Source organism: Hakea prostrata, chromosome 1 (genome assembly GCF_041222555.1).
Source record: "Hakea prostrata isolate BN-2017 chromosome 1, UWA_Hpros_2, whole genome shotgun sequence".
Classification (NCBI taxonomy): domain Eukaryota; kingdom Viridiplantae; phylum Streptophyta; class Magnoliopsida; order Proteales; family Proteaceae; genus Hakea; species Hakea prostrata.
This window is the reverse complement of record NC_142600.1, coordinates 55,422,571-55,449,361: the sequence shown is the minus strand read 5'-3', so window position 1 is coordinate 55,449,361 and position 26,791 is coordinate 55,422,571. Positions and strand designations below refer to the sequence as shown.

Genomic DNA, 26,791 nt, shown 5'->3' with positions numbered 1-26,791 from the left:
TGGTGATATGGCCATTTAGTGCCTTGTAATTCCATTATATGCGTACAATTTCTGTTGCTGTTGGCATCTGGTGGACCATTTCAATGAGTAGGTTCTGTTTTAATTGTTTATAGAGTTGGGGCAAACCGTGTCCAGCCCTACCTGACCTTGTGTTAATTAAATTCAGTTTATATCTAATTTTCTTTATTAAAATGCATTTGACATTTTTAACTGAATGTTTTTTGAATCAAGTAAAGCTTGAAGTTATGAATAACCAGTAGGTTTATCTACAATCTTAATATGACAACAAATAGAGTATTGACAGATTCACCACATGGTTCTTCATGGTATACTAATGTTTCTGCTTGTCAAATTGGAAAAGGTTAGTAGATGAAACAGAGGAAGTAGATATATAGCAGGATATGACTTCAACTATCTGGATTACATAATGACTATTTGGCGAAGATCATGTATAGGAATATCAGTCTATGTTTACCGGAGCTATGTACAATTATTATGCATGCTCGAAACCCCATCTTGAACTAAGTGACTAATTTGAGGATGAACTTTTAACTTGTTCTATTTTATCTAATTAGTGAATTGATTAACCTTGCTACTGACGGGATTTTACTGCTTGTGGATCAGAACATCTAAACAGTGGACGGGCCACTGAAAAGTCAAATGTGTACAGCTTTGGAGTTCTCCTGTTGGAGCTTGTTTCTGGGAAGAGGCCTACTGACCCATCTTTTGTCAACAAGGGCTTAAATATTGTTGGCTGGGTGAGTTCTCCAATTTCATTTTTGTCTCTCACATCTCCTTCAGCTACAGAATTTATCTTCTGCCGAATAATTAGAGCCTCAAATCATCTTCTTTTATGGCTATTATGTTTCAAAATTTTCTTCTGAAAGTAAGATTAGCTATATTACCATTACCCGACCACCTGTTCGATGACTATAATTCATTTATTCAAATTTTTGTTGATTCCATGCACAAGGATTCTTTTTCTTTTTTTCCCTGAATCACCAACATATTCCAGGTTTTGCAATTGTCTGTACTCTGTTAACATATTTGTAACTGAATATTCAGATGAATACCCTGGTCAGAGAAAAGCGTTTGGCCGACATAGTGGATAGAAGGTGTATTGATGCAGAGGTGGAGACCATACAAGTGGTACTTGATATTGCTGCAAGGTGCACCAGTGCAAATGCCAGTGATCGCCCTTCAATGAAACAGGTCTTGCAGGTGCTAGAGGGGATTTTGTCACCTTGCCCCAGTGAGTCACATTCAGACTGCAATTGATAGAACAAGTTGCCATTTTTGGATTGAATATCTCCTATTAGGTGTTTAACAAGCTTGGTGTCATCCATTTTGGAGGGTTGTGCTTGTGCCCATCTCTGGGGCTTTGTATAGTTACTATGTAATTCTTATGAAATGAGTATTGTAAGGACAGGATCCTGGATGGTTCAAACTTGGCAAATAAGGAAAACAACCATATTTTTTCAAGTTCCCTTCCTTCAACAGCTAATAATTGCCTTAAACACAATCTGAAGACATCTGTTATATAACTTATTTTTAATTATTTTATATTTATATTTTTAATTATTTTATTAAAAAAATGTGCCCATTTTGGCACAGAAGTCGTATATACCATACAAGATTCTGTGCCAAGTTAGGCCACAGAAACGTGCCCATTTGTGTTCAACCATACAAGATTACGGCAACGATTCTGTGCCAAATTTGCCCACTTCAGCATAGAAGCATAAAAAGTTGATTCTGTGCTGAAGTGGGAATTTTGGCACAAAATGGTTGCCATACAACCCCTACACCATCAACCAACTTCTGTTAGGAAACAAGGGCTGTAATTGAGGAACATAGATCATGCATCTCTACCAACTTGTGTGCATCATAAATAGGGGATTTTGCAGTGGAAGTAAAGGCGATTCCAAAGTTAGTGCTTCATTCATCAAGTCAAATCACAAGTCAAAGTGAGGGGATTGGACGCTAGAACTTAGGACTGAATTTACTTTCTTGAAATTTTTGCTGAATTGCCTACTGTCTTGTATGCCGTAAGTGTTGTATTGAAGCTAGATTATGCATGCATTGGGGTCATATTGTGGGTCATATTGCGGGTGGAAGTGAATTGCCTTAAATCTTGTATTTCTTATCTTCAATGCTTATTCAAACTTTATCGTAACGGTTATGCTTGAATTATTGTCAGAATAATGCTAGAATGGGGGATCACACTCTAAATGATGAATGGGGGGTGGTGGCTACAGCCACTGCTTCCACATGCTCATGCATCTCCACATGTCCATGCATTATAATATGTTCATGTCCATCATCTAGAAGCATGGCTAGGATGATCCCTAAAGTGCTGCCACCCTAACAAAGGGCCATTAAGGTTAAACAACCCGTGGTATATGGTAGGGTTACTGGTGGGCGCCCAAGAGCAGAGGGAAAACTGAGGGGACACAAAGTAACACCATTGTACCATTAATGTCATACCAATAAGAGGGGAGACTTGTGGTATGGCATAGGGTTGTTGGGGCACTCATTCAACAATACAGGGGACCTCAGGATCAGTGAATCCTATAATGGTGGGGGATACAAGACCAATAAAAGATAGGTCTAGAGGAATGGTATCGCTTAATCATAAGCAGCACAAGAAGGAGATGACCCATGCATGGCTAGCCAATTCCCTGTATATACGCCAGTCCTAAACTTCTAGTACATTTTTACTTTTGAGACAAGGATGAGAAGGTGAGAGATGAGTAGAATGAGATGACGAGTGATGAGTAGACTAAGATATCCTTGAAAACTGAATGTGGTGCAGGTTGGTGAGCTTAACCCATAATACTCGGTTGATGAGATGATGGGTGTGGTCCTACCCATAAAGGACTGGGGTCCTTTTGTTATTAATTAGTTTTTTTTTTCTGGGTAATAATTAGTTATTTTGTTATTAATTAGTTGAGTCCCTTGTAACGGGAATCCTTTATGGATAAGGTCCCTGTTTGAGTCTTGGTCAAATTGCTCAGGTTGTAAGGCCATAGAAGCCCACCCCTCCCCCATTATTGGGTAAGTTGAATTGAAGAATTTCTGTTTGGAGGCAAACAAGGTCATGGTCTTCTTGGGAGGGCCAAGGTGGATTTAGGAAGATTTTCTTAGTCAATTCACCAAGAGTTCTTGAAGTCCAGCAACAGCTTAGAAATCTCAGCACTTTCATTCCATCTAACAAGTACAGCAGCCAAGAACCTCTCCTCAGCCACTTCTCTTCTATCACAGCACAACACCAGCCCCTCCCCTTACCATTTCGCAGCACCTTTCCAGCCCCATTGGTCCCCTCCCCCACCCAGCCCTGTCTTTCTCCCTCAGTTCTCCCTCCCTTTTCCAATTTGTGGCAATCTGAACAAAGAAAGAAAGAAAGAAGAAAAAAGAAAGAAACAGAAAGAAAGATCCAATCAAGAACCCCTCCCCCTTTGACGCAAGACTCCCCTACCCCCCTTCCCTCCCAACCTCAAGCTTCCTCTTCTTTTCCCTTAACCGTGGACATCCCAAACCCTTCCAATTTAGGTTTGTTAAAACTCTAAACCTTCCTTTTCCATTGCACAATGTCTTAATCCTAATTTCCCTTTCCCACCTCCTTTTCCCTATCAGCAACTGTTAATCCCCTTTACTTTTCCTTCATTGATTTTATAAAAAATCTCAAGTCCTTCCCCATACCAATTTTGTTAACCCTAGGATATTCACTCCCTTCTCCCATTAACCCTAGAGCATCCCATCTGTCACCCTTACCTCCCACACCCAAGTTAAACAATATACTTCTTATCTTTCTTCTCCCAAACCACACCATAGGTTATCCAGTAATTTTTAGCCAACTCAAAGTAAACCTAAAACCACCCATGGGATACCCATAGGTTTCTTGGCCTCTCATAACATACCCAAACCATCCCACAAACAAATCTTAATCATTTGATAACCCATCTATTTGCTGGTTCTAGCTAAAGAGGGTCCTAGAAAGTCTAACCCAGACCTTTGTTACATCACTAGGACTGGAATGAAGGGGCTAACTCCTTAAGAGATCTACAATGTCTATCTTCCAAATCACAATGAAGATTTGAAGACACATATTGATGGTCTAAAGCCTATGTGGCATCATTATGGGGTGACAATGTTGTATGATGGCTGGACTGGTTCCACTAGACAGTCCATCATCAACTTTATGTTAAAGTGTGGTGGGGGGACAATGTTCTTCAAGTCAATTGATGCATCCAAGGAAAAGGATGCAAAGTATATTTACAAGTTGTTGAAGGCTGTCATTAGTGAAGTTGGAATGGATAACATGGTTCAGATTGTTACCAATAATAGCTTCAACTTCAAGAAGGTTGGGATGAAGATGATGCAGAATCCCAGCTACAAAGCTGTTTTGGACTCCTCCTGCTACACGCTACATTGACTTGATGCTAAAGGACATGGGTCAACTGAAGATTGTGAGAGGAGTGGTGGATTGGCAAGACAGGTTAGTACCTTCATCTACAACAACGAGTTCACATTGCATTTGTTGAGTGGTGGTGACTTGTTTAGGCTAGGCATTAGAAGGTCTTCAACCGATTAGATTGCATTACAGAGTTTTAAGGCTACGAACGCTGGCCTTAGGTCCTTGTTTACATGAGAAGAGTGGTTCAACTGAGAGAGTTTTTTATGTAACCAGACCCAAGGTAACCCAAAAAGAACCGAAAGAAGGCCCAAGCCCACTAGCAACTTCGGCACTGACAGGGGGCCCAACTTTTACATGGGTATTTGGTCATTATCCACCCCTAGTTCAAGCCCAATTAGTGATTGATTAATTCTAGATATTTTGGAGAATCTTTATCTACCACTATTTTGTAGAGCCTTAGTAGTAAAGTTATTGAAAAGTTTTAGTCCATGTGTGAGTCCTAGTTGGGATCTATTTTCAAAAGATTCTTTCTATATACTTGTTATTTTATTCTATTATTTTTGTGGTCCTTCGTAGTTTCCTTTCCTTGTGTTAATTAGTGAGTTGTCATTTGGCTTGAGTTGTAAAGGGATTCCCAGTCCAAATTGGAATCCCTAATTAAAGTCCAAGTTAGTTTTGAGTCCAAGATTCTAGTAATTGGCTATGTAAAGGCACCATACCCAGCAAAAAATTCAGACTTGATTGTTTGAATAGAAATCTGAGACCGAAAGAAAGAGTGGAGTCGTGGGTTCCCAAGGAGGGTCCCACAGCGGAGTGTGAAAGTTTTCTGCACTCTCATCATTTACTCCTCCCTCCTTTAAGCTTGCGCCTTATTAGATTAGTTTACTAATAATTACCAAGTGCTTGCCCCCAGCAAGCAAGAAGCTGGATGCGCGTTAGTGCAACGTCTTAGTGCGCCTTACATCTTATCCTATATAAAGAATAAATAACGGGGCTCATCCATTGATTCTTGGATGTAAGTAATTAATCTGGCAGCATAAAGTCCCGTCTCAAGTAAGTAAATCCCAGCCCCTCCCCTACTAAGACTTTGCTCAACCCTCCCATTCTCCCCCTTTCCTACCAGGGCAGCAGCTTCACCCCTTCCCCTCCTCTTTTCCTAGTTGATCATGCGATAGTACGGGAAGCCAAGAAAGCCCATTGCAGTCCATTTCTTGAATTGCAGAATTTTCTGCAATTCAATTTTCCCCTTGAATCAGTGCCGAATTTCAAGAACAGACAAAAGAAAAAAGTAAAAGAGAAGAAAGAAAGGAAAGAAAGAAAAGAAAGAGAATCATTTAGGCACAAGAAAATTCAAGATCTATCAGGAGTGATTCAAGAAAACCATAAACCCATTCCCAAGACCAACTGCAAGCTTTCCCCATCCTTCCTTCGTTGGATGAGGGAGGTCGACCTAGTAAACATATTTCAGATTAGATTGGTATGAATGTGGATGAGTTCTACACCATAGATGGGACAGCGCATACACAGAACCCTAACCATTCTAGCCATACCCCAGAGAAGATGAATTACATTGGTCGAACAGAGATGATAATACCCCTCAGGCACCTACTAAGGATGTTATTGTTGTTAATGATGATGATAATGGTACTGATGGTCGTAGAAGAAATTTCAGTCAAATTTGTTGAAATTTCGACTAAAATGCCTGCATTTTTGGAAACCGAAACGATATTCCAATTATTTCGGAAAAGTTACATGTTTCGACTAAAATTTCAAAGATTTCGACCATTTCAGAGGTTTCGACCAGAATTTCGACAATCTCAACCGAAATTTCGACCATTTTAAAATTCCAACTTGTTTTTCCTCAGTTTTGTTGATTTCTATCCCATTTTCACCTAATTTTCACGACTCCTTTGCCTTCAAACACCTCTTTTGCTCATCTTTGCATCCAAACTCCTCCTAAGCCACAACAGCCACAAAAGAAACTCTGCCAGCAATAGAATGTGAAGCATGAGCCATACCCAACAGTTCCAAACTACCCCTTTTTTTTATTTTTGTTTTGTTCATGCCTTAAATGATCTTGTATTGCCTTAAAATTAATATATGTTTAGCCTATGACTATGATCTATGGTTGTGTTTTGTTAAACTTATTTTTTTATTATTTGCTACCATTTTTTCATTTTAATAATTATTTTCTAAATTATGTATTTTTGTTTTATGTAAATATGATGTATGGACTTCAAATTAATATATGTGAGACCCCGTCACTTGATCTAGTTGATCATTTTATTTTGTTGACTTGTTGCATATGTAACCATTCTATCAAACAATTCATTTATGCTGATTATCCTCTGCATGTATGCAATACAATTTATACTTGTCGGAACCAATCATTTATTATACTTGAATGATAAATTTTCAATGATTTTTTTTTGGCAAAATACTAGTTCCATTGTGTTTATTATGCTTTAAATAAGTAGGAGGCAAGAAATAAGATGAAATGAACGTCATATAAGGTCCAAAACTTAGGGTCGAAATTTCAAAAAAAAAATCATATGTTTCGAAACCTAAAAATTTCGGCCTTTTCTTGGGTCAAAATCCTAGTTTCGACTGAAATTTTTTCCTTACTGATGGTGCTAGTGGTACTAAGCAGTGGGGGTGAAGCACCAGCTGAGCCTAGCCATAGATTAAATTCTTTACGTGAGAAGGAGGACCAAATGGTACAAGCAGTAGGGTCTGGAAGTCAGGTAGCATCAATGAGGTTCACAAGGGAATCTCAATTCACACATGCAACACAAGATCGAGATCATGATGCACCATCATCAAGTTCACATATCTACTGCCAATGCAAACTAATCCATGGATACATCCACCTTGTCAGGCACAATGGGGTTCATACACTTGGAGGAGCTTAGATGACCTAAACATTGGAGAGTGCCATCATTGGTTGATACCTAGAAATTGTTATGGAGAACGTCAAATAACACCATAACGGGGTTATAGTTATGGTCCTTATGGAGCATATGGTGTTATGGTCCTCATGGAGCATATGGTGGAGTTGTTAGTGGCACTACAGGATACAAACATGAGAGTGGATTTCGGGGTCATTTACTAGACTGCTACTTGTATGTCTGTACATGGGTACGGGGATGGATCAGGATCATCATTTGTGGAGTCCATCTTTGGATATCCATCAGACCCAGTTCAGGCATCATCCTCTTACAGTAGTTATAGTTTCATTCCCTAGGTTAGGATATCTAGCTCATGCTGACAATGAGACCTATAGATTAGCAATATGGACTACCAGAATAGTTGGTCCCACCCCATGACATGAGATGTTTTTTGTCCACCATTCCAGAAGGCTGAGATAGATGCAGTGATATATGGCTCCTGGGAAGGATCCACCAAGGAACCTATCTAAGATTTGAGTGGAGAAGTGGTTACAAGTTTCTTTTTGAGTATTTAGTTAGTGGCAATCATGTTATTTAATATTTGATTTATTCTATGAAACATTTAAAATACTTTTGTTTCAATTTATAACTTTGCATTTCTCAGAGCGAACACACGTCTTCCATGTGGTAGTATGAATGAGTGTTTCCATTGGTTTTTCTTCTTTTTTATGAAAAATATCTTTTCCGTTGTGATATATATGCTTTAAATAGAGTGTATGCAAAAAACTCAGTCAAAAAGCCCATTAAAATAGGATCCATTGAAATTTCCTGGTGAAAGTGCCATGTTTCATCCGAGATGGCTGAAATTACACCACCATTGGCCAGCCTCAAAACCGAGAGTTCGAACCTAGCTTAAGAAACAATAGATATGTATCTAGCATATTGTATCAGCAGACCATATGTATGACATGTATCAAGTGGATAGAACAGTATTAGTGATATGCATTATAACATTAAAAAAAATGCTTTTAGGTGTTTGTAGCATAGGTATCATATCATATCAGATAATATAGGCCAATACATTTCAATACACTAAATACAACTCAATACACTTATGATTTCAGAAATAAAAAGACCAACCAATACCAATCTGTATTGATCGATACGATAAGATACAACGTGAACGATTCCTTTAAACCCTCTCCAAGCCTGGGTTCTAGATCTGGGTGCCTTAAAATATAAGGAAACTGATCACCTTAGATCTCATGGCACAGCTTGCTGTCTTGACAGCACCTTGACAACTATTATGCTGTTACCAAGCATCATATGAACTATGTACTAAAACAAAGCTATGAAGTCAAGTCATCAGAACCTTGATGCAAGCATGCAGCCTAAATCCCATCAATATGCTAGTGATATTCTAAATTCTTTAATATAGAGACATAAAAAATGCTGTTAAAACATGGGAGACCTGATACACTGCTTGTAAGTTTTGGAACCAGGACTTTCAAGTACATAAAGATATGGCCCCACCAAACAGAAGTATCTACGCTGCCATACAGCTTCCCTATTTCCAACACCCTGCCACCCACATCAAGAGTGAAAAAATATTAGGACACCACAATAGTAATTCATATTATACTAATAAAAAAATTGGGAAAAGCAAACCTTCCAAACAAGCAGAGACAACCACCCCTCAAAATCAGATTGATTCCAAGGGCGAAGATAATCTACTTTTTCATCCTCCTCAGTCTGAAAGACCTTCACAATTTGCATTAGCCGATGGTACCGGGATGGAGAAAAATGGAATCCAAGAGAAGGAAGACGCACAGAAAGTCTTGTTGAGGGAAAGGAAGAACTCTGTGATCGTATCTGCAGATTGTGATTAAAAAAAATAAAAGAGTTAACCATAGGTTGGGATATCATCATGTATAATTATATGAAAATCACTCTTTTGCAGAAGTAACGACCTGCTGAAGCTTTAGGACAATCCCACACTTGTCAATTACGGGTAGAAAAGTAAAACCGCTTGGCTTCCCAGAAGTAGATGGTGTATCCAGAGGATTTTGACTCCAAAGATAGTCACCATCAACTAGAAAAGCAGAAACATCACTCAAACACAGATTGAACTGCAAGTACATATCCATCTCCTTTGATGAGCCCAATTGAGATTCATCCTGAAGATGTGTAAACAACCTACATCACCATCCAATTCTGAAGTGATGCAAACCAAAAAATATTAGCATAGAGTTCTGGAAAATACCTTTGTACTGAGCACCAGGTTTCCTAAATCAAGGAGAAGTTTAGTCGCGTGAGAATTATCTGGGCAGAAAAAAGTAGGAATAGTAATCTTGGGAGCAGCAATATCCAAGTCCAATAAAAACCTGAGAGGGTAAATGAATGTTAGGATGAACTTGAAATCATAAATTCGTTAAGACAAATATAAATCCAATTCTACCCTTTGTTCCACCTACAAAAAATGTTCATGTGACATTATACACTTGCCAAAATCGAGAGTAGCTTAAATATAAAAGCACTAATGAAAAGTTACTTCAGACGCAGAAAAAATACAATGCAACTATAACAAGGGGCCGCAACCTACCTAAACCAATAAATAAAGGGACCAGTACAACAAGGGACAGAAAGGCCCACAAAGCTGGACCACCCATAAAAACCTCACAACATTGCATTGTCCCAACTAAAAAGGGATCAGCTATATGGATCCTGGAAGAGACAAAAACATAATAGAAAGATAAAGGTGGCGGGGGGGGGGGGGGGGAATACAATATACACAACAAATCTGGGGTATCATCCTTCTTAGCTGCGCATTACTGCTGAACTGCCCAATAATCTGGTATAAGTCTCAATTAATAGGGTTCAACCATACGGATCACTGCTGTCCAATCAGCTTTGTTTGTAGTCATACCAGGATGATGACCTAAGCTAAGCATGTCCTTCACCACCTCTCCAACAGTTATCTCAGGCATGTCCCTGGATCTTTCAGATCATCCAACCAAGATCAGGTCACACCACTGAACTAAGGCATCTGGAGCCCTCTCTTGAAAAGGCCATTCCATCTCAGACAATTCTATTTAAGTTTGTCATGTTTCAGAGCAATTCCTGGCCCAGCTCTTATCCATTCCTCAATTTATCTACCAACATCAAGACCCCAAAAAGCATAATTCTTCTGCAACCCCAGTATGATCTCTCACAAAACCTTGTCCAGCAAAATTACACACCAAAATAGCTGACCAAGGTCTCAACAAAAGCAAAACATTCGTCCACAAAATCAAAGCACACTGTATTTGAGAATCTGAGAGTCTCAAAGGGGACCTACACCATTCCTAAACCTATATTTAATGACTGTTGAGTCGCATTCAACAATGATATTGCTCTATCCTTGTCCGCAGCTGTATCAAAACAAGCATGCAAAAAAGACAGCTCATCCCTATCAACAAACACTGGGGCCAAGATATACTGAAGAAATACTCATGAATCACGACACTACCTGGGCTCTAACCACGTACCTACTCCTGAAGGAACACTGGACCAGCACTCCTAAGAATGCATCATAGTTTATTTATGTTTTCCTCGTATTTTATTTTGTCACCCATCGAATTATGGATTTATGTCTTCGAGTAGGTAATTTATTTCAAGTATTACTAAAATTATACTAAATAATGAAAAAAAGGGGTACAAAGAGGAATGGGGTGTTAAAAGTGGATCAATTAAATAAATAATGTTGTAATTTGGGTACAGGGATGTTTTTGTCTCTTTCGTCTCAGAGATATTTTTCTCTCCTGTTAATTCTTCCAACATGAGGTATATCAATCTCTAGGGTTAGGGTACCTCAATTAGAATATCTTTATTCTAATCAATAAACCTAACACCAAGGTATCTTCTTTAGAGACTAAAAGGATAAAGATTATGAAGCAGGAACCTAGCTACAACAGGTCTGCAGAAAGAGACAAATACATAATAGAAAGAAATATATTTGTCCGATCATATTGACAGGGTTGTGCACAATAATTATCACAGCCTTGTTGTCACAATAGAGTCACATGCGTTCTGTATAGTCAAATTCCACCTGTTGTGTCAACCATTTTGACTAGATAAATTCACATATCCCATAAAAATGCCTTGAAACTCCACACCAGCAAGGAACCTAGCTACAACAGGTCCCACTCCCACCCCAGCACCCTTTTATTTCTCCATGTAACAAGCTTTTTACCCCCTATAAATGGACAATAGATTGATGTATATTTCCTATCAGTAAAGTCTTCCATCTTCAAATGTGCATAGCACATACGAGTCCTTTACCTGGAGAAGACTTCAAGTCACTTATGATGCATAAACAAGATCCAACTCATCCATGATCCAAGTGGCCTCTCTTGGTGGCATGCATATATTAGCTCAAGACTCCAACTACAAAAGCAATGTCTGCCCATTTTAAGGAATGGTGCATCAGCTTCCCTACTATCCTTTGGTATTTCCAACATCTATGCACTGACTTTATTGTGACAGAAAAGCTGCTATAAGTATTACCCACAAATCCATGCAACATGATAGAAGAAAGCATGCTGAGATGGATAAGTACTTCACCAAAGAGTACTGATTCTATCCAAATATGCACTCCATTAATGAGAACTGGTGAAAAAAGTTAGCAGACATTTTCACCTAGGGTCTTATTCATCATCAGTTCACCACCATTCCGCGCAAAGTAGGAATGCATGACATTTTCTCTCCAGCTTGAGAGAGAGTGTTAAGAGTTCATAAGGGCAAGTTAGGCACATTCCTAGCGCATTGTAATTTGAGGCAGTGTGCTATTTTACTTTTTACCTTCTTTAGCAATAATCCTTTTCTTTTCTTTTCTTTTTCTTTTTTTTTTTTTTTTTTTTTTTTTTGGGGGGGGGGGGGGGGATTGAATAAAGAGATTCATTACCAAAAGAAAGAGCCAGTAGGGAAATACAAAGAAAACCAAGAGGGCTCAATATGCTGCATCAAGCCTTACAACAAACATAGAAGGACGCACCAAGAGAGAGAAATAAAAGCATTAGGCAATAATGGACCAAAATACAAGGCCAAGCAGCCCAGCTCAACTGAGCCAAACCTAGAAAACTAACAATTTCTTTTTCTTCTGGACTCAGCAAGGGTCACAGGAGGACAAGCATTGAATTATATGGGTTTCTTGACCTAGATGCCTCCGAAGTTATCGGAGCAACACAGCAGAATACGGAAGTTGCAGTAGCATAGCCCAAAAGGGTTGTTCAGGTTGCAAGACAGGCAAAGATTCAGCAGCCCTATTATCAGCAATCTCAGAAGACGAGGTTGCAGCAAGTGCAAAATCTTCATCTTCATCGTGAGCAGTGTCTACGACAGAGTTGACTTCAGAAGCTTCAAATCGATCGACAGCAACAGCAGTAGTGGGGAGATGAGGGCATAGCACAATAGAGGTGGAAGGGGCAGGGAAGGAGGGCTCAAGACAGCTCTTAGCACGGTGAGAAAAAAGCAAGATGAAAGGAAGATAGAGGAAAGTTAGGCGGCAGTCAGGAGGGGAGAGAGACAGAAAAAGAGAGAGAGAAAGTGTGTGAAAGAAGGAAGAGAAAGACAATCAGAGAGAAGAAAGGGAAGATAGAGACAATGAGAGATAGAATAGGCAGATGTCACTGCGAGACAGATTCTCCTACTCCGTCTCCTGGCCATCCTCATATGATAAAACAGAAGGAAGAGAGGGAGTGAAAGAGAGAGAATGAGGGAAGGAAGAGAGAGAAGAGAGGGAATAGCAAATTTTCTCTTGGAGGCTACTCCAGCCCCAGCCATCTCAGGCAGATTAGGAGGAAAGAAGAGAGAAAAGAGATGGTGGAGAGGAAAGAGAGGGAAAAGAGACAAAAAGAGGCAGAAAAGTAGCAGATATCCAGCTACAGCTCCTGACCATCTCAGGTAGATTAGAGAGAGAAGGAAGAGAGGGAGTGAGATAGAGAACGAGAGAGAGGGAAGGAAGAGAGAGGAGAGACTATGCAGAACAGTAGCAGATGTCCTGCTACAGCTCCCAATCATCTCAGGCAGATTAGAGAGAAAAGGAAGAGAGGGAGTGAGATAGAAAAAGAAAGAGACGGAAGGAAGAGAGAGAAGAGACTATGGGAGAGGGAAGACAGGGAAAAGGGAGACAAACAGAGGCAGAATACTAGCAGATCTCACCTCCTTCCACAGGGATTTTCCTGTTCCAGCTCCCAGCCATCTCAGGCAGGTCTAGAGAGAGGAAGAGAGGGAGTGAGAGAGACAGAGAGGGCAACAACAGCAGACTGCCTTCCTTAGCAATCTTATATTAGCATGCAGGGCATTGATGTTATTTTCCCTTTGTGACTGAGATGGACTCTATCGATGATTTCGACTGGTTTCTGTTCATTTTTTTCATGTAAGTACCTGGTTTTGCCAAGATCCACACATTTCCCGGGTCTTGTCTAAAGACCACCACCCCAGTTTTGCAAATCCCAACCAAAAATCCCACTTTTTGGCATCAAATCCCTCTTTATTCCTCAAATTCCTACCCTCCTTTGTCAACAAACATCTACTTTGCTGGATTGTTGGGGATTAAATATCAGTTGATGTTAGGTATGTATAATCTTCTCTTTTTTTTTTTTTTTTTTTTTGGTTTTTTCATTTTCTGGTCCAAACATTAATTTCCATGTAACGCATTTTGAGAAAAAAATAGTATTTATACATGATGGATGACATTGAATCTAATATATGTGAGACACCATCACTCAATCAATGTTGTGATGGAGTCAAATATATTTTCTTTTGTTAATTATTTATTTAAACTATTTGAAAATTATTAAATAATTATACAAAAATTAATAAAGAATTTCTTGACATGAATGAGTACTTTTCGTTGATTTTTTTTTAAATGCAAAATACCTCTTCCGTTGTGTGCACTATTCTTTAAAAAGGGTGTATGAAAAAACCCAGGTCAAAAGACCACCAAAATAGGGTCGAAACTAGCCACCAAAACTTCTAGGCAATGGCATCTAGTTTCAGCCAAGATGGCTGAAATGTCAGCCATATCTCAGTTAGAGGTCGCCTGAAACCGAGATTTCAAGCCTTGGTGTTGAGTGAGTATGTGAAAGTGCTATGAAAATAAATAAATAAATAAATATATATATATATATATATATATATATGTTCAGCAATCAAATGGTCCCAATACATTATCCATGCAAGTTTGCAATGGACAAAGAACTTGAGCAGGTCCAGTGTTGTTGGGCAAGACGTTGTATGCTGGCAAAAGATAGTGAAGGCTTCTACCACAGAACTTGGCAGAATTGCTTCAAGGGTTCCATAGTTGTCCACCACTAGTTGAACCAGTATGGAAATGTTGTGTTGACAGGGAATTTGTGTGCAAAGCAAAGGAACCAAGAATGGCGATTTGCTTTATTATAAAAGAAGAATGCATGGTGTCATGCATCAATATAATCGAAATAATGATATTGGTTGGGTTGGGGGGGGGGGGGGAAGGCGGGGGGGGGGGGGGGCCCCGCGCGGGGGGGGGGGGGGGGAGGGGGGGGGGGGGTATTCGGGGTTGGGGAAAGTCCGACACGGAAGGGGGGGGGGCCCCCTTCTGGGGGGGGGGGAATTTAAAAGGAAGGGAAGGGGGGGGGGGGGGGGGGGGGGGGGTTTTTTTTTTTTTTTTTTGTGTTGGGTTGGGGGGGGGGGGGGAAAAGGGAGGTATTTTTTTGTTTGGTTTTTAAAAAAAAAAAAAAAAAAAAAAAAAAAGCTAAAAGGATCATTATATTAAGCGAAGAAGAAATATTAAAAATACATCAATTAATACCGTATAAAGAACCAACCTCCCTTACCCGCAACAACTGTTGCCCCCAATACACCCTTCCTCACTGGTTCCTGCTCAGATTAGAAAACCACTAACTTATAAAACGAAATCTAGGACGTCTAAAGGCATCCACATCAAGTTCATTAAGGATTGAAGCTGACCAAGGAATGTTAATATCAGAAGTTCCTGTTCTAGCTGCCGAATTTGCCAAAAAATCTGCCACTGTATTAGTTTCACCGATAGCAATGTGAAATCTTTCAATCTATAGTCAACAAATATTCTTGTAACTCTCTCCACATATGAAAGATATACCAAGGTATTTTCTTCTGCTGTATTAAAGTCACCACAGCTTTTGAATCACTTTCTACCCAAAGCTTTTTAATTTGTAAATGCCTTGCCCAACGTAATCCGTGAATGAAAGTTTCCAATTCAGCCTCAAAGTTGGTTTTAACATTTAAAAAAATACTGAAATTAAAAACCACCGCAGCAACTTCATTTCGAAATACTCCTCCACCGCCAGACCTTCCTGGATTGCCTAAAGAAGACCCATCAATATTTAGTTTAACCCAACCTACAACAGGAGGACACCCAAAAAATTTCTTGTGGAGGAGCAGCACTAAAAACAGAGAAGTGAAGGCCCAGTCTTCTTGCATCCGAAAAAATGGTAGGAGTTACTTTTCTTCCATCCATTTTAAAGCCAAACTGTACTAAGTCTGAAAAAATTAAACTCACCACCTCATCAGTCCTGAAATTTAAATTTTCAAACCGAATTTGATTGCGGACCATCCAAAGAAAGTATAAAAGCAAACAACATCCATTAATCCAAGCAGTCTGAAAAGGAGACTGTGAAGCCTGGTGTTTCCAAGCCTTGAACGACTCTACAATCGAATCTTTTACTGTCCAACTATAACCAAACTTTGCTGCAAAAGCTTCTCCACATCCACGTGAAAATAAGCAGTGAAGAAAGAGATGTCCTATGTCCTCTGAAGCTTTACCACATAGATTACAACGAGAGGCCAGCATAATCCCTTTCCGAGTCAACAAGGCATCAACAGGTAGCCTATCATGAAAAAGTCTCCAACAGAAAACTTCCAAATACTTTTAGCCCATTCCAGTTGTTCTCCTTTTCTACGATAGAGATCCCATGCCAATCGAAAACTAAACTCTCCCCCCACTGAACCTTGCCAATGACAAACATCAACAAAACCAGCACAAGGTACAGGATATAACATAATAAGAGAGATTACCTCTTGAAATTTGGCATTGTCCACTACTGGAAATCTCCACTCCCCTTGTTGTAAACAATCTGCAACAGTCAATTTCAAATGACCCTCTAAATCTAGAGGAATACCAACATAGTCTGCAATGGTAAAATTCCCCAACCATCTGTCAAACCAGAAATTTATATTCTGACCATTTCCAACTGACCACCGTTCATTAGCTTGAACAAAACCCCAAACCTTCCTCAATCCCAACATCAAAGATGACTGCTGCCCATAAATCTTTAAATTTCCTCTTTTGTCCACCATCTTCCCCTTTAAAAAATGAGCAAAAACAGAGTGTTTATGTTTAATTGTCCAAGCCAACTTGCATAAGGAAGCAAACTTGACATCTCTTAATCTCCGAATACCCAAACCACCCTCACATTTTGGAGTACATACTTTTTCCCAAGACACTGTAACCTTCTTCACACCTCTATACTCCCCTGTCCAAATGAAGTTACGCATCCAAGCCTCTCGCTTGAGAAATAATAGAGCTAGGCCACCAAGACATCGAAAAATTATGAATTGGCATGCTAGAAATAACTGAACGTACCAACTCCACTCTACCCGCCAAAGATAACAGACTTTCCACACCACCCTTGTAGCCGATTCTTAATCTTGTCTAAAACTGACAGCAATCTGACACGAGTAACTCTTCCTTTAAAAATATCTATCCCCAGATATCGAGTAGGAAAGAGAGCAATTGAGATATTTAATATGTCCACAATTTTCTGTTTTCGACTAGGAGGCACACACGTCCAAGAAAAAGCTTACTCTTCTCCAAACTAATATGTTGACCCAAAAATTCTTGATACTTCGATAAGAAATTTTTCAAAGCTTTAACATAACATAAAGAAGCATTTGAAAAAATTAGCATACATCAGAACGGAAGGAACTTCTACTCCCCTGGGACCTGGCAAAGCTCTCAATCTACCAGCAGCTATCAAAGAATGAATGCCCCTGTATAGTACCTCTTCTGCAAGAAGAAAAAGAAGAGGAGATAAAGGGTCCCCTTGCCGAAGCCCTTTCTCAACTCCAAAGAATCCAACTGGTCCCCCATTCAATAAAATTGAGATTCTAGTAGACTGAAGCATCTCATGAATCCAACCAACCCATCTATTTGAAAATCCGAAAGCCTTCAAGACCAAGAATAAAAACTCCCATGATAGAGTATCATAAGCCTTCATAATATCAATCTTAATTCCCATCCCTCCCCCTCTAACAGAAGAATGTAAAATATTTGTAAGTTCAGAAGCGACAGCAATATTTTCAGAAATCATCTTACCTTTCTGGAAAGCTTCTTGCTCCTCAGAAATAAGCTTAGGCAAAAGAGGACTCAGCCGAGAAGCCATTATCTTTGACAATGCTTTGCAAAAAAAATTCCCTATACATAGAGGCCGAAATTTGTCCAGTGTAGCTGCATTCTCCACCTTGGGAACTAAAGTGAGGAAACAATTATTTACCCCTTTTGGAAGTTTTCCTTTTCGAAAGAAGGATCGAACAACAGCCCCAAAATCAGCTGAAACAATATCCCAGCATTTGCGAAAAAAACTTCCCGGAAAGCCATCTGGTCCTGGAGAACTGTCAGGATCTAGGTCCCATACCACTCCTTTGATCTCCTCATTAAAGGGCAAACCTTCAAGTAATAAACAATCATCATCCATCAGCACTTATGGAATCACAGACAACAACTCTGGGTGTCCCAAGTAGGAACCAGCTTTATGATAGTTTTCAAAGTAAGTCACCACATAATCCTGCAGTTCAACCGAACTTGATGTCCAAGTGTCATCCATTCTTCGCAAAGATTTAACAGTGTTTTTATTCCTTCTAAGTTTAGTAGAGAGATGGAAAAATTTTGAATTCCTATCTCCCTCCCTCAACCACCTGACCTTTGCTTTCTGCCGAAGAAGAGAGTCCAAACGATCCATTGCTTGTACAAGTTTTGACTTCAAGGAAGCCTCTTGATCAAAATATTCATCTGTCATATCAAGTTGATCAATATTAGTTTGAAAGGATGCTAGATCTTTCTCCGCTTGCTGTACTTCAATAAAAAGATTAGGAAATGTCATTTTTGCCCAAGCTTTAAGACGCTGCTTAACATTCTTCAATCTCTGTGCTAGTACAAAAATGGGATCACCAACAACCGGTTCCACCCAAGCCAAACGAACCACCTCTAAAAAAGAATCGTCAGTCATCCAAAAATTATTCAACCCGAAAGGAGAGTTTACTGGTTTGACACCTTTGTCAACAAAGACACAAATCGGAGAGTGATCAGACGAGTGTGTCGGAAGAGTGATCTGTTTAGAATCACCAAACAACTCTAACCATCTGGCATTGAAGAAACTTCTATCAAGGACCGAACGAACATTACCAACTTTGCGTTGGTTTGACCATGTAAATTTTCTACCCGAAGATGGAACTTCAAAAAGCTCACAAGCATCAATGGTAGCCTGAAAATCAGCTGCTGCACCCAATTGGAATCTGCTTGAACCCCTCCTTTCGGACACCCGTAACACTGCATTAAAGTCCCCCATAACAAAAAATGGTAAGCTGGACAAAGGGAGAGCAATAAGATCCTCCCAAAGCCGTCTGCGATCAGATCTATCACAACAAGCATGAACCACTGATAAACCAAATTGGACACCTTGCCACTTGAATTGAAGAGAGAGTTGTTGGTCAGATGAAGAGAGAACAGAGGGCTACTGCAACTCTCTCTTCCAAAAGACCCAAAGATTCGGAACTTTCTCTTGCCGAAAATTATACACAAAATTAAAAGAATATCCCAATCTATTAATAAAGAGAATTGGGCACTTACTAACATCCACTTTTGGTTCAGCGACACAAAAAATGTCTGGTTGATGAGTCATTAACAGCATTTTAAGGGCCCTCCTACCAGACGCATTACCAATGCCACGAATATTCCAAAAGAAAAGCTTCATATCAACAGTTACAAAGCAGCACTTTCCTCTCCCAATGAGAGGCTCTTATTTCTTGTAGAGACTTTCCCTAAAGCAAGCATCTACCTTCTTGAATTCCTCTGCCAACAAACCCTTTTTACTTGTAGCCACTTTCTTCACTGCATGAGCCTTCTTAGGACGACCAGGTTCCGACGAGGAGAGCCTTCATCCCTCATTGAGATAGAAGACGAAGGAGGAGGAACAACTTCCAATTGCAGCGTTCCATCATTTTCAAATATGTCCGAACTCTTCTGGGCCCCACTAGAGTCCAACGCATTCTCCCTAGTTGCCACGTCAGCCCCTTTCTCTCTAAAATACCTTCCTTCTTTGGTCGAACCTCTTAGTGCATTTACAGCATTGGGTCCCACCAATGAATCCCCCAAATTAAGGTTTTCAAGTAGAATAAAACTCTTATCTACAGCATGACCTGTTTGAAATTCAAAATGCTTGGTCGAAACACACCCTTCATTCTTATCAATGGGTCCCACAAATGAATCCCCCAAAGTAGGGTTTTCAATTTGAATAGAAGTCTTACCCGCAACATGATCATTTTGAAATTCAAAATGCTTGGCCGAATCACACCCTTCCTTCTTATCATTGGGTCCCACCAATGAATCCCCCAACGTAAGGTTTTCAATTTGAATAGAAGTCTTACCCGAAACATGGACATTTTGAAATTCAAAATGCTTGGCTGAATCACAATCGTCAATCTTATCTTCGGGTCCTACTAGTGAACTCTCCAAAGGAGAGTTACCAATAAACTTAGAACACTTATCTACATCTAAGGATTTTTGAAATTCAAAATTTGTGGCCGAACCAATAACCACACCATTTTGAAAGTCAAAACCATCAACCAAAAGAAGGTTTCCATGAGATTTAGAACTCTTATCCGCATCAAGGATTTTTTGAATTTCAAAAGGGTCGCTCTCTTGGCTAGGATTCGAAGAAGAGTCCTTACCCAAAACCAACACCTCATTATCAGAAACCCCTTGATTTAAAAAAGAATTAACTAAATTCTCATTGGCCGACGGAGAGTCCACTAGCCCTGCCTCCACTAAAGCCGCATGAACCACTTGAGAGGACAAATTACTCTCACCCTCAAACTCCAGCGTCTTTGCAATCCTAATAGAATTAGGACCATCATTCAGAACCGCATCTTCATGCGCCAAGTGATGAGGAACAAACTTCTCTTTAGCTGAAGGCATATTAACATTGCAATTTTTGCCCAAATGACCTTCTCGATTGCATCGAAAACATCTTTGAATTCTATCATCATAGATCACCTTTTGAATGAATCTGAAAACACGTGTAGAACCAGGTTCAAGGCGTTCTATTTGAACTTCAGACACACGCTCAGCTTCCAATTCTAATTCCACCAGAATTCTTGAGTAATGTCCCACAGAACCAAGACGAGTATGACGGTCTAAAGAAACAGGACGACCTACCATCTTAGCAATAGAAAGTAATACCTTGGCATGCCAGTATTCAAGAGGAAGATCAGGGAAACGAATCCAAACCAGTTTGGCAGACGGTTAAGGAGCATGAATGTTAAAATCCGGACGCCAACGTTGGAATCGAATCAGTTGATTGCCAATATTCCAGACACCTCTTCTCCAAACTTCTAACAAATCTTCCTCACATCTAAATTGAAAAATCACGAAACCCTTTCCCAAGGAATGAAAAGAAACTCCTTGTTTCAGTTTCCATGATTTAGAAGCTAGATCACGTAAAGCATCCATTGTTGTCTGACGAAAGTTTGCCCTCCCAATCAAGGAGAAACGAAATTGAGTGCGCTGCAATTCATACTCAGATTGAGGAATAACAATATGCCGATAAGATCCAGCCTGCATAGGGGATGGGAGGGAATCAATCTCAGGCATAATGGAAGTCCCTACCACCCCAGCGTAAGATTTCCCACCGTCCATCTTCTGAGAGAAGCCATTAGCAGCCCTATCCGAAGACCTATGTGCACCATCTTTCTCCAAAGCTTCTTTCTCCAGAGTTTCTCTCTCCTCCATCTCTTCTCAGCATTTCAAAAAGTCAACACGTAGCATCTCTTTCAATATATATACATATTTTTTTTTTCCCTCTCCCTTCAGGGCACAAGCTATGAAAATACTCAAGAGTCAAGACAACATTCACCATCTTCTCATCTATTCTTCTGCTCCATCTCATTCAACCTTCTTTCTCCATGTTTCCCTTTGTTCAATACATTTGTTAACTTCCAACTTCAAATCCACACAAACATAGATTTGAAAGGCTCAAAGTTGACCAGAAAGCCTTGATTCACAAGCAAAATGGATTTTGCTAGAGACATTAGCTTTTGTAGAAGTTCTAGGTTTCTTAGGCAAAAACTCAAAATTTCATTTGAGTCAAAATTTCATCAAAATCATACTGAACTGACCAAATTTTTTGTCAAGATGTCAAAAAGAAAAAGGAAAAATCCACTAAAATCTGGTATGCCTGAGCATCAGCCCCTGGTTCATTTCAAGGCTTCTCAAAATTGAAATATTTTGCACAATTTCCACCGAAATTACTATAAAACCACTCTGCATTTAGAAATTATGCCCAAGACTCCAAGAATCCATCATCAACTAGTAACCACAGACATTTATTGCATTACCCGATAATGATATCTAATTCATGAGTACAGCTAAACATAAACTTTAAAATTAATAAAAACCTCATTTGATCCTTCAATGCTCTGTTGACATGTTGTTGAGCAGTACGCTTGACTCCATCTATTGTCATCTTCACAAAGAACACTCATTATCAGTACAGAAATAAAAACCAGAATGGGAAAAAAAAATGAAAACCTATGCCAACAAATTTAGATAAAAATTGATACCTGTACTGCAGCTGCAGTTTCCAAGGCTATGGTCTGACTAACAGTGCTGCTTTCAAAGAAGCTGATTATTTGGTCAATGGGATCCTTCAGATACTGTTATAAATATCCATCAGTAAATGCCAATAAAGCAACTCATGCAGCAATAGAAAACAACAGCAGAATAGCATACAGTCATGTAACATGGGGAAGCTTTTGCAACCAGACTCCAATCCACATTAGCATCAAAAGGCTTGTATGAAAAGACCCCAACCAAAGAATCATTCATTGTAGCACTCTGCAAGGACAAAAGATAAATATTTGAGGTTGTTAGCACAAATGTGATAAAAATGTATACATGAGAGAAATAGGTTCAAACCTCTGCCAGGGTTCCATTTGGTGATGACAACTGATATGATCCCAACTTCAGATCAAAAACTTTTGCTTCTGAATATAAACAGGCAAAGCAATCCAAGCCTTGACAGGATAATTCAGCAAGACACTCATGAGTCTCATCTGTAAGCTTAGAAGCATTACGTTTCATGTGAACCTCCAAAAACGTATGAAGCATGTTTCCCCTATCTTGAGTTGTCAACAAATGTTCAGAATCAGCTTCCTTGTACCCAATTACTTTATTCAATCTCTCCATGTCATCCTCAGTGAAATGCCATGTTTGACTTTCATCCTTCATGGATTGCCCCGTCCTGAAAAATGTGTATATTTGTTCACCAATAGCTCAATTATCAGAAAAAACAATAATATAAGATGAACTGGAGCAAATAATAATCTCAACATAAAATTATCTACCATCCGAAGGACCACCACGATTTCTTTGCTTTCTGGTTTCTATTATAGATGTCTGATTCTACTGACTGCTCCACAAATTTGTGAGCCAACATCCTGCAGGCACACAAGAATCCAGTAAATACAGCTCCTGAAACAGAAGCAATGTGAAGTTTGTTCCTTTCCTTCATTTTTTCTTTCTCCTCTTCCCGGAGAAAAGGTAATGAAAGAAAGAGAACCTTAATTGCAACAGATGAATTTTTTGTATCTTATTTCTGATATTTTGCTCCCTAAAAAGGTAAAGTTAACTGAACGGATTTTTTTCATTTTTTTATTTTTTTTTTTGGGGTGGGGGCCGGGGGCAGTTGGTCTCAACCTCTTCCGTTTTATATTTCATTCACATTTCACATGCTTGCTGTATTGTAAATAATTAGAGATCTGAAGCACAATATTTGGTGATGATTAAAAGTGTGAAGGAACCAGTTGTTTCCCAGAAATTAGGAAAAACAAGATGCAAATAACGAGAAACTCTGACATCTGGCTTCCCTGGGTACTACATTTCAGAGACCAACATGGGATTCTTCAAGTTCTGATATAAAATTTCAGTAGAAATTGACACATCCTATACCACCATCTGAAGCAGTTTCTAATTTCCAAACTGGCTTAAGTGCACGTACCTCCACTGAAGAATGACTTCGATATCAAGTCCACGATCTAGCTCCTCAATTTCTTTGTTATCATCAACCACCACTCTACTAGGATCAGATTTCAGTAGAGAAGCATAAAGAGAAATATATCTCTTACGTAAGCTTGCATCCTTCAGGACCTGTTCCCATGACAGCTTTCCACTGCCACCCAAAAAAAAATGTCACCCTCAATAAAATAATAAAAGAAAAAATAAAAGCTTCCCACTGCCACAAAATTTGTCACCACCCCCAAAAAGGGTGGGGGGGGGGGCAGAAACACACCCCATTTATGAGAAACATTTATTCAAGAGAAAGACAAAAGAAAAGTTGGCAGTATTTCTTTCCAAAACGAAGAAAAATTCACAATGTACAACGTTCTTATGAGGTCAAGGACAAGCAGTTCATATTTTCAGTTACTAGGAAAGTTCCCATTAGTGAAAATAGTAATAAGAGAAATAACATGGAAGACTATGGAAGTACATTAAAAAATTTTAAAGTTACTATTCCATAACAATAAAAAATAATTTTAGTTAGAAATCCAGGAAGGCTTGTACAATAAGATTTGAGGTGGTGGCACCTTTTCATCTAGAATTTGAACTTTGACTGCCTTTTACATAGTAGGACGGTTAGCTTGTGTTCAACATTTCCTCCAACATGTTCTACATATTAGGACTTGTAACTGGTCTGTTACTCTTATTATTACTTCTACAGCTCCTATTGCTTTGAAAGAATCTTGGGTTTTGGAACCCCAATTTTTGTGGAGCAATTCAAGTTGCAGGCTGTAACAGATAACTCAGGCTCTCTTCAGTAATAATTTAAGTTTATGATTACTGGACCAATAAACATAAATAGAAGTACTTGGTATAATGTATTGGCCTTATTTCTATCTAAAGTAATACGAAATAATACAAAAATTAAAATGGGGTGGACAGCCGTTATGATGCATTGAGAATTAAGATAAAGAGTTTAATCTTATTTATGCGGATGACTTTGATTAACATGTGTTTTAACAGTAAAAAAATAAGGGTAAAACCGTATCAAATACTGAATCTATATAGACACTAGAACATAAATTATTCAGCTGTGTGTATATTGATGACATACTAGTATTTTCCAAAACGGAAAAGGAACACATAAACCATTTACAAACAGTATTTCATTTAAGTAACAATCACATTACAACCTCATAAGTAAAAAGCTTCTTGATTACCCAAATAGATTGCAAGACATAACCCAAATAAGAAGTTTTATAGGACTTGCTAATCAAGCAAGACCATTCATAAAAGTTTTAGGAAAATATTTAATATCGCTAAACGCTAAGACATCTACTAAGGGAGAAAACAGATTTAACATCGAGTATATAAAAACTGTTCAGAAAATAAAACAATTAATAAACAATGTACCACCATTATATATATGAAATCCCTCACAACCCTAACCCAGAAATCTATATTGTAGGTTCGAAAACCCAGAGTGCAGGAAGAAGGCAACTATGGGCCATCCAAATTGAACCCATTGGATTTGACTTAGAACCAATGGAAGTAGATGGGGATGATGCTAAGATAGAAACCTTGTTGGATTTGAGAAGCAGATCTAACTTGAGTGTTGACGGACTTGGTAGATGGATCAAGAATACAGTAATGGCACAAGTGGAAGGTCCCGAAAAACTAGGTAAGACCCTTCTATAACTTGGAAAGGACCCAAGAGGAAGATAGAGCTTTCAGAGCACCAAAAATGTTGTTTGGATCAAAAGGGGACAGTTGGCAGCCTGCCTTGGTCGCCCCGAGCCAGAAACTCTTGGTCGCCCGAGCCCGGAAACTCAAGCGACCAACTAGTTTCAGGGAAGAATTGTCACTTTTGAGAAATTAGGTTTTCGAAGCCCTATTTAATCAATTTTCGTTCTAAAACGTGTCATTGTGTCCTAAGGCTGTCAGAGACACTCTAGAGAACCCTCTCCAAGGTGAAGGAAGATTTCGAAGCATCCGTGAAGTTTTGCGTCCAACGATTCTTCTTCTGCAAGGTTAGCATTCACTCTCTTCTCTCTAGTTCTACTTTCTCTATAGTGTCTACCTACTGTAAAGACTTTGAAGAAGGTCTAAATTTACCATAATGAAATATTCTTCCATTCTCTTAGTTCAAGAGTGAATCTCCATTCACTATAGCTCTTCCATAAACTTCACGGTGTGATTTAGGTAAAGACCTAATATAAATCTACGTGATTTTTATTCTTGTTGATTAGTCTGATTTCCAATTCACGTTAGATCATATTCTATGATGTTTTCATACCTTATTCCACTGTGAATCTCCATTCATTTCAGTCTATACGTGAATCTGCGGTTTGATTTCGGATGAAACCTAATATAAGACTCGTTAGGTTTTCATTTAGTTGGCCTTGATTAATGCTTAAATCATACTAGATAGTGTCCTACCATTATTTTGGAGTTTTCTAATTAATTTCAGAGTGGTTTGAAACCCAAACGATGAGTTTACGATTGATTTTAGGTTTTGCTGTCTATCCACAGCAACCTTGGTCGATTGGCTTGGCAGTTTCATGCGACCAAGGTAGGCGACCAAAGGTATTGTTGATAGCAGAATGCCTTGATTTGCCCTCTTTTCATCTTCGAACCTTTAGCGTTTGTTCCTAACATTGAATCATCATATTATTAGGACTTTTTGGGCAAGTTCGAATCCATCTTTTGGCTTACTCTTCAAAAGTTTCAAATCGACAACAAGGTAAGGACGTTCACTTACATATAACCTAAGTTACTTTCTTATTTGTAATAAGACTTGAATGCATGTTCTATATTACTGTTTTAGGACCTAATCATGATTGTTATGCCTCCATAATTTCATAATGTTATTGGTAATGAAGTTAGGCATATTTGTCAAAAATGTGAATGTTGGAATGTGAATGAATTATGATATAATGATGTGATTGGAATCATATTGTAATGTGGATGCTTAGGTTGTGATTGTGGAATAAGGAATGCCAATTAGGTGTTTCAATCATGGGACATTAGTGGAGGTGGTATGGGACGCATTTCTATGATGCCCCTTGGCACTTTCCATGACTATTGGATGTCATACCTAGGATGTCTAAAAGTGTTTGGTTAGAAACCCCTTCATATCACACCCTATCGAAATGGGTA

General features: G+C 39.0%; 1 protein-coding gene across 1 annotated transcript in view; it reads right to left on the bottom strand.

Annotated features, from left to right (window-relative positions):
* Positions 1 to 26,791, bottom strand: part of LOC149029158 (pleckstrin homology (PH) domain-containing protein) — a 156,781-nt gene that overhangs the window by 103,167 nt on the left and 26,823 nt on the right. Inside the window, exons 10-19 of the mRNA XM_089140730.1 lie at positions 23,634 to 23,804; positions 22,981 to 23,073; positions 22,553 to 22,877; positions 22,367 to 22,471; positions 22,198 to 22,290; positions 22,033 to 22,100; positions 9,566 to 9,686; positions 9,273 to 9,479; positions 8,971 to 9,174; positions 8,774 to 8,883 (exon numbers count right to left, since the gene is read on the bottom strand). Coding sequence (XP_088996856.1) covers positions 8,774 to 8,883; positions 8,971 to 9,174; positions 9,273 to 9,479; positions 9,566 to 9,686; positions 22,033 to 22,100; positions 22,198 to 22,290; positions 22,367 to 22,471; positions 22,553 to 22,877; positions 22,981 to 23,073; positions 23,634 to 23,804 — 1,497 coding nt within the window. The remainder of the gene's footprint in view (positions 1 to 8,773; positions 8,884 to 8,970; positions 9,175 to 9,272; positions 9,480 to 9,565; positions 9,687 to 22,032; positions 22,101 to 22,197; positions 22,291 to 22,366; positions 22,472 to 22,552; positions 22,878 to 22,980; positions 23,074 to 23,633; positions 23,805 to 26,791) is intronic.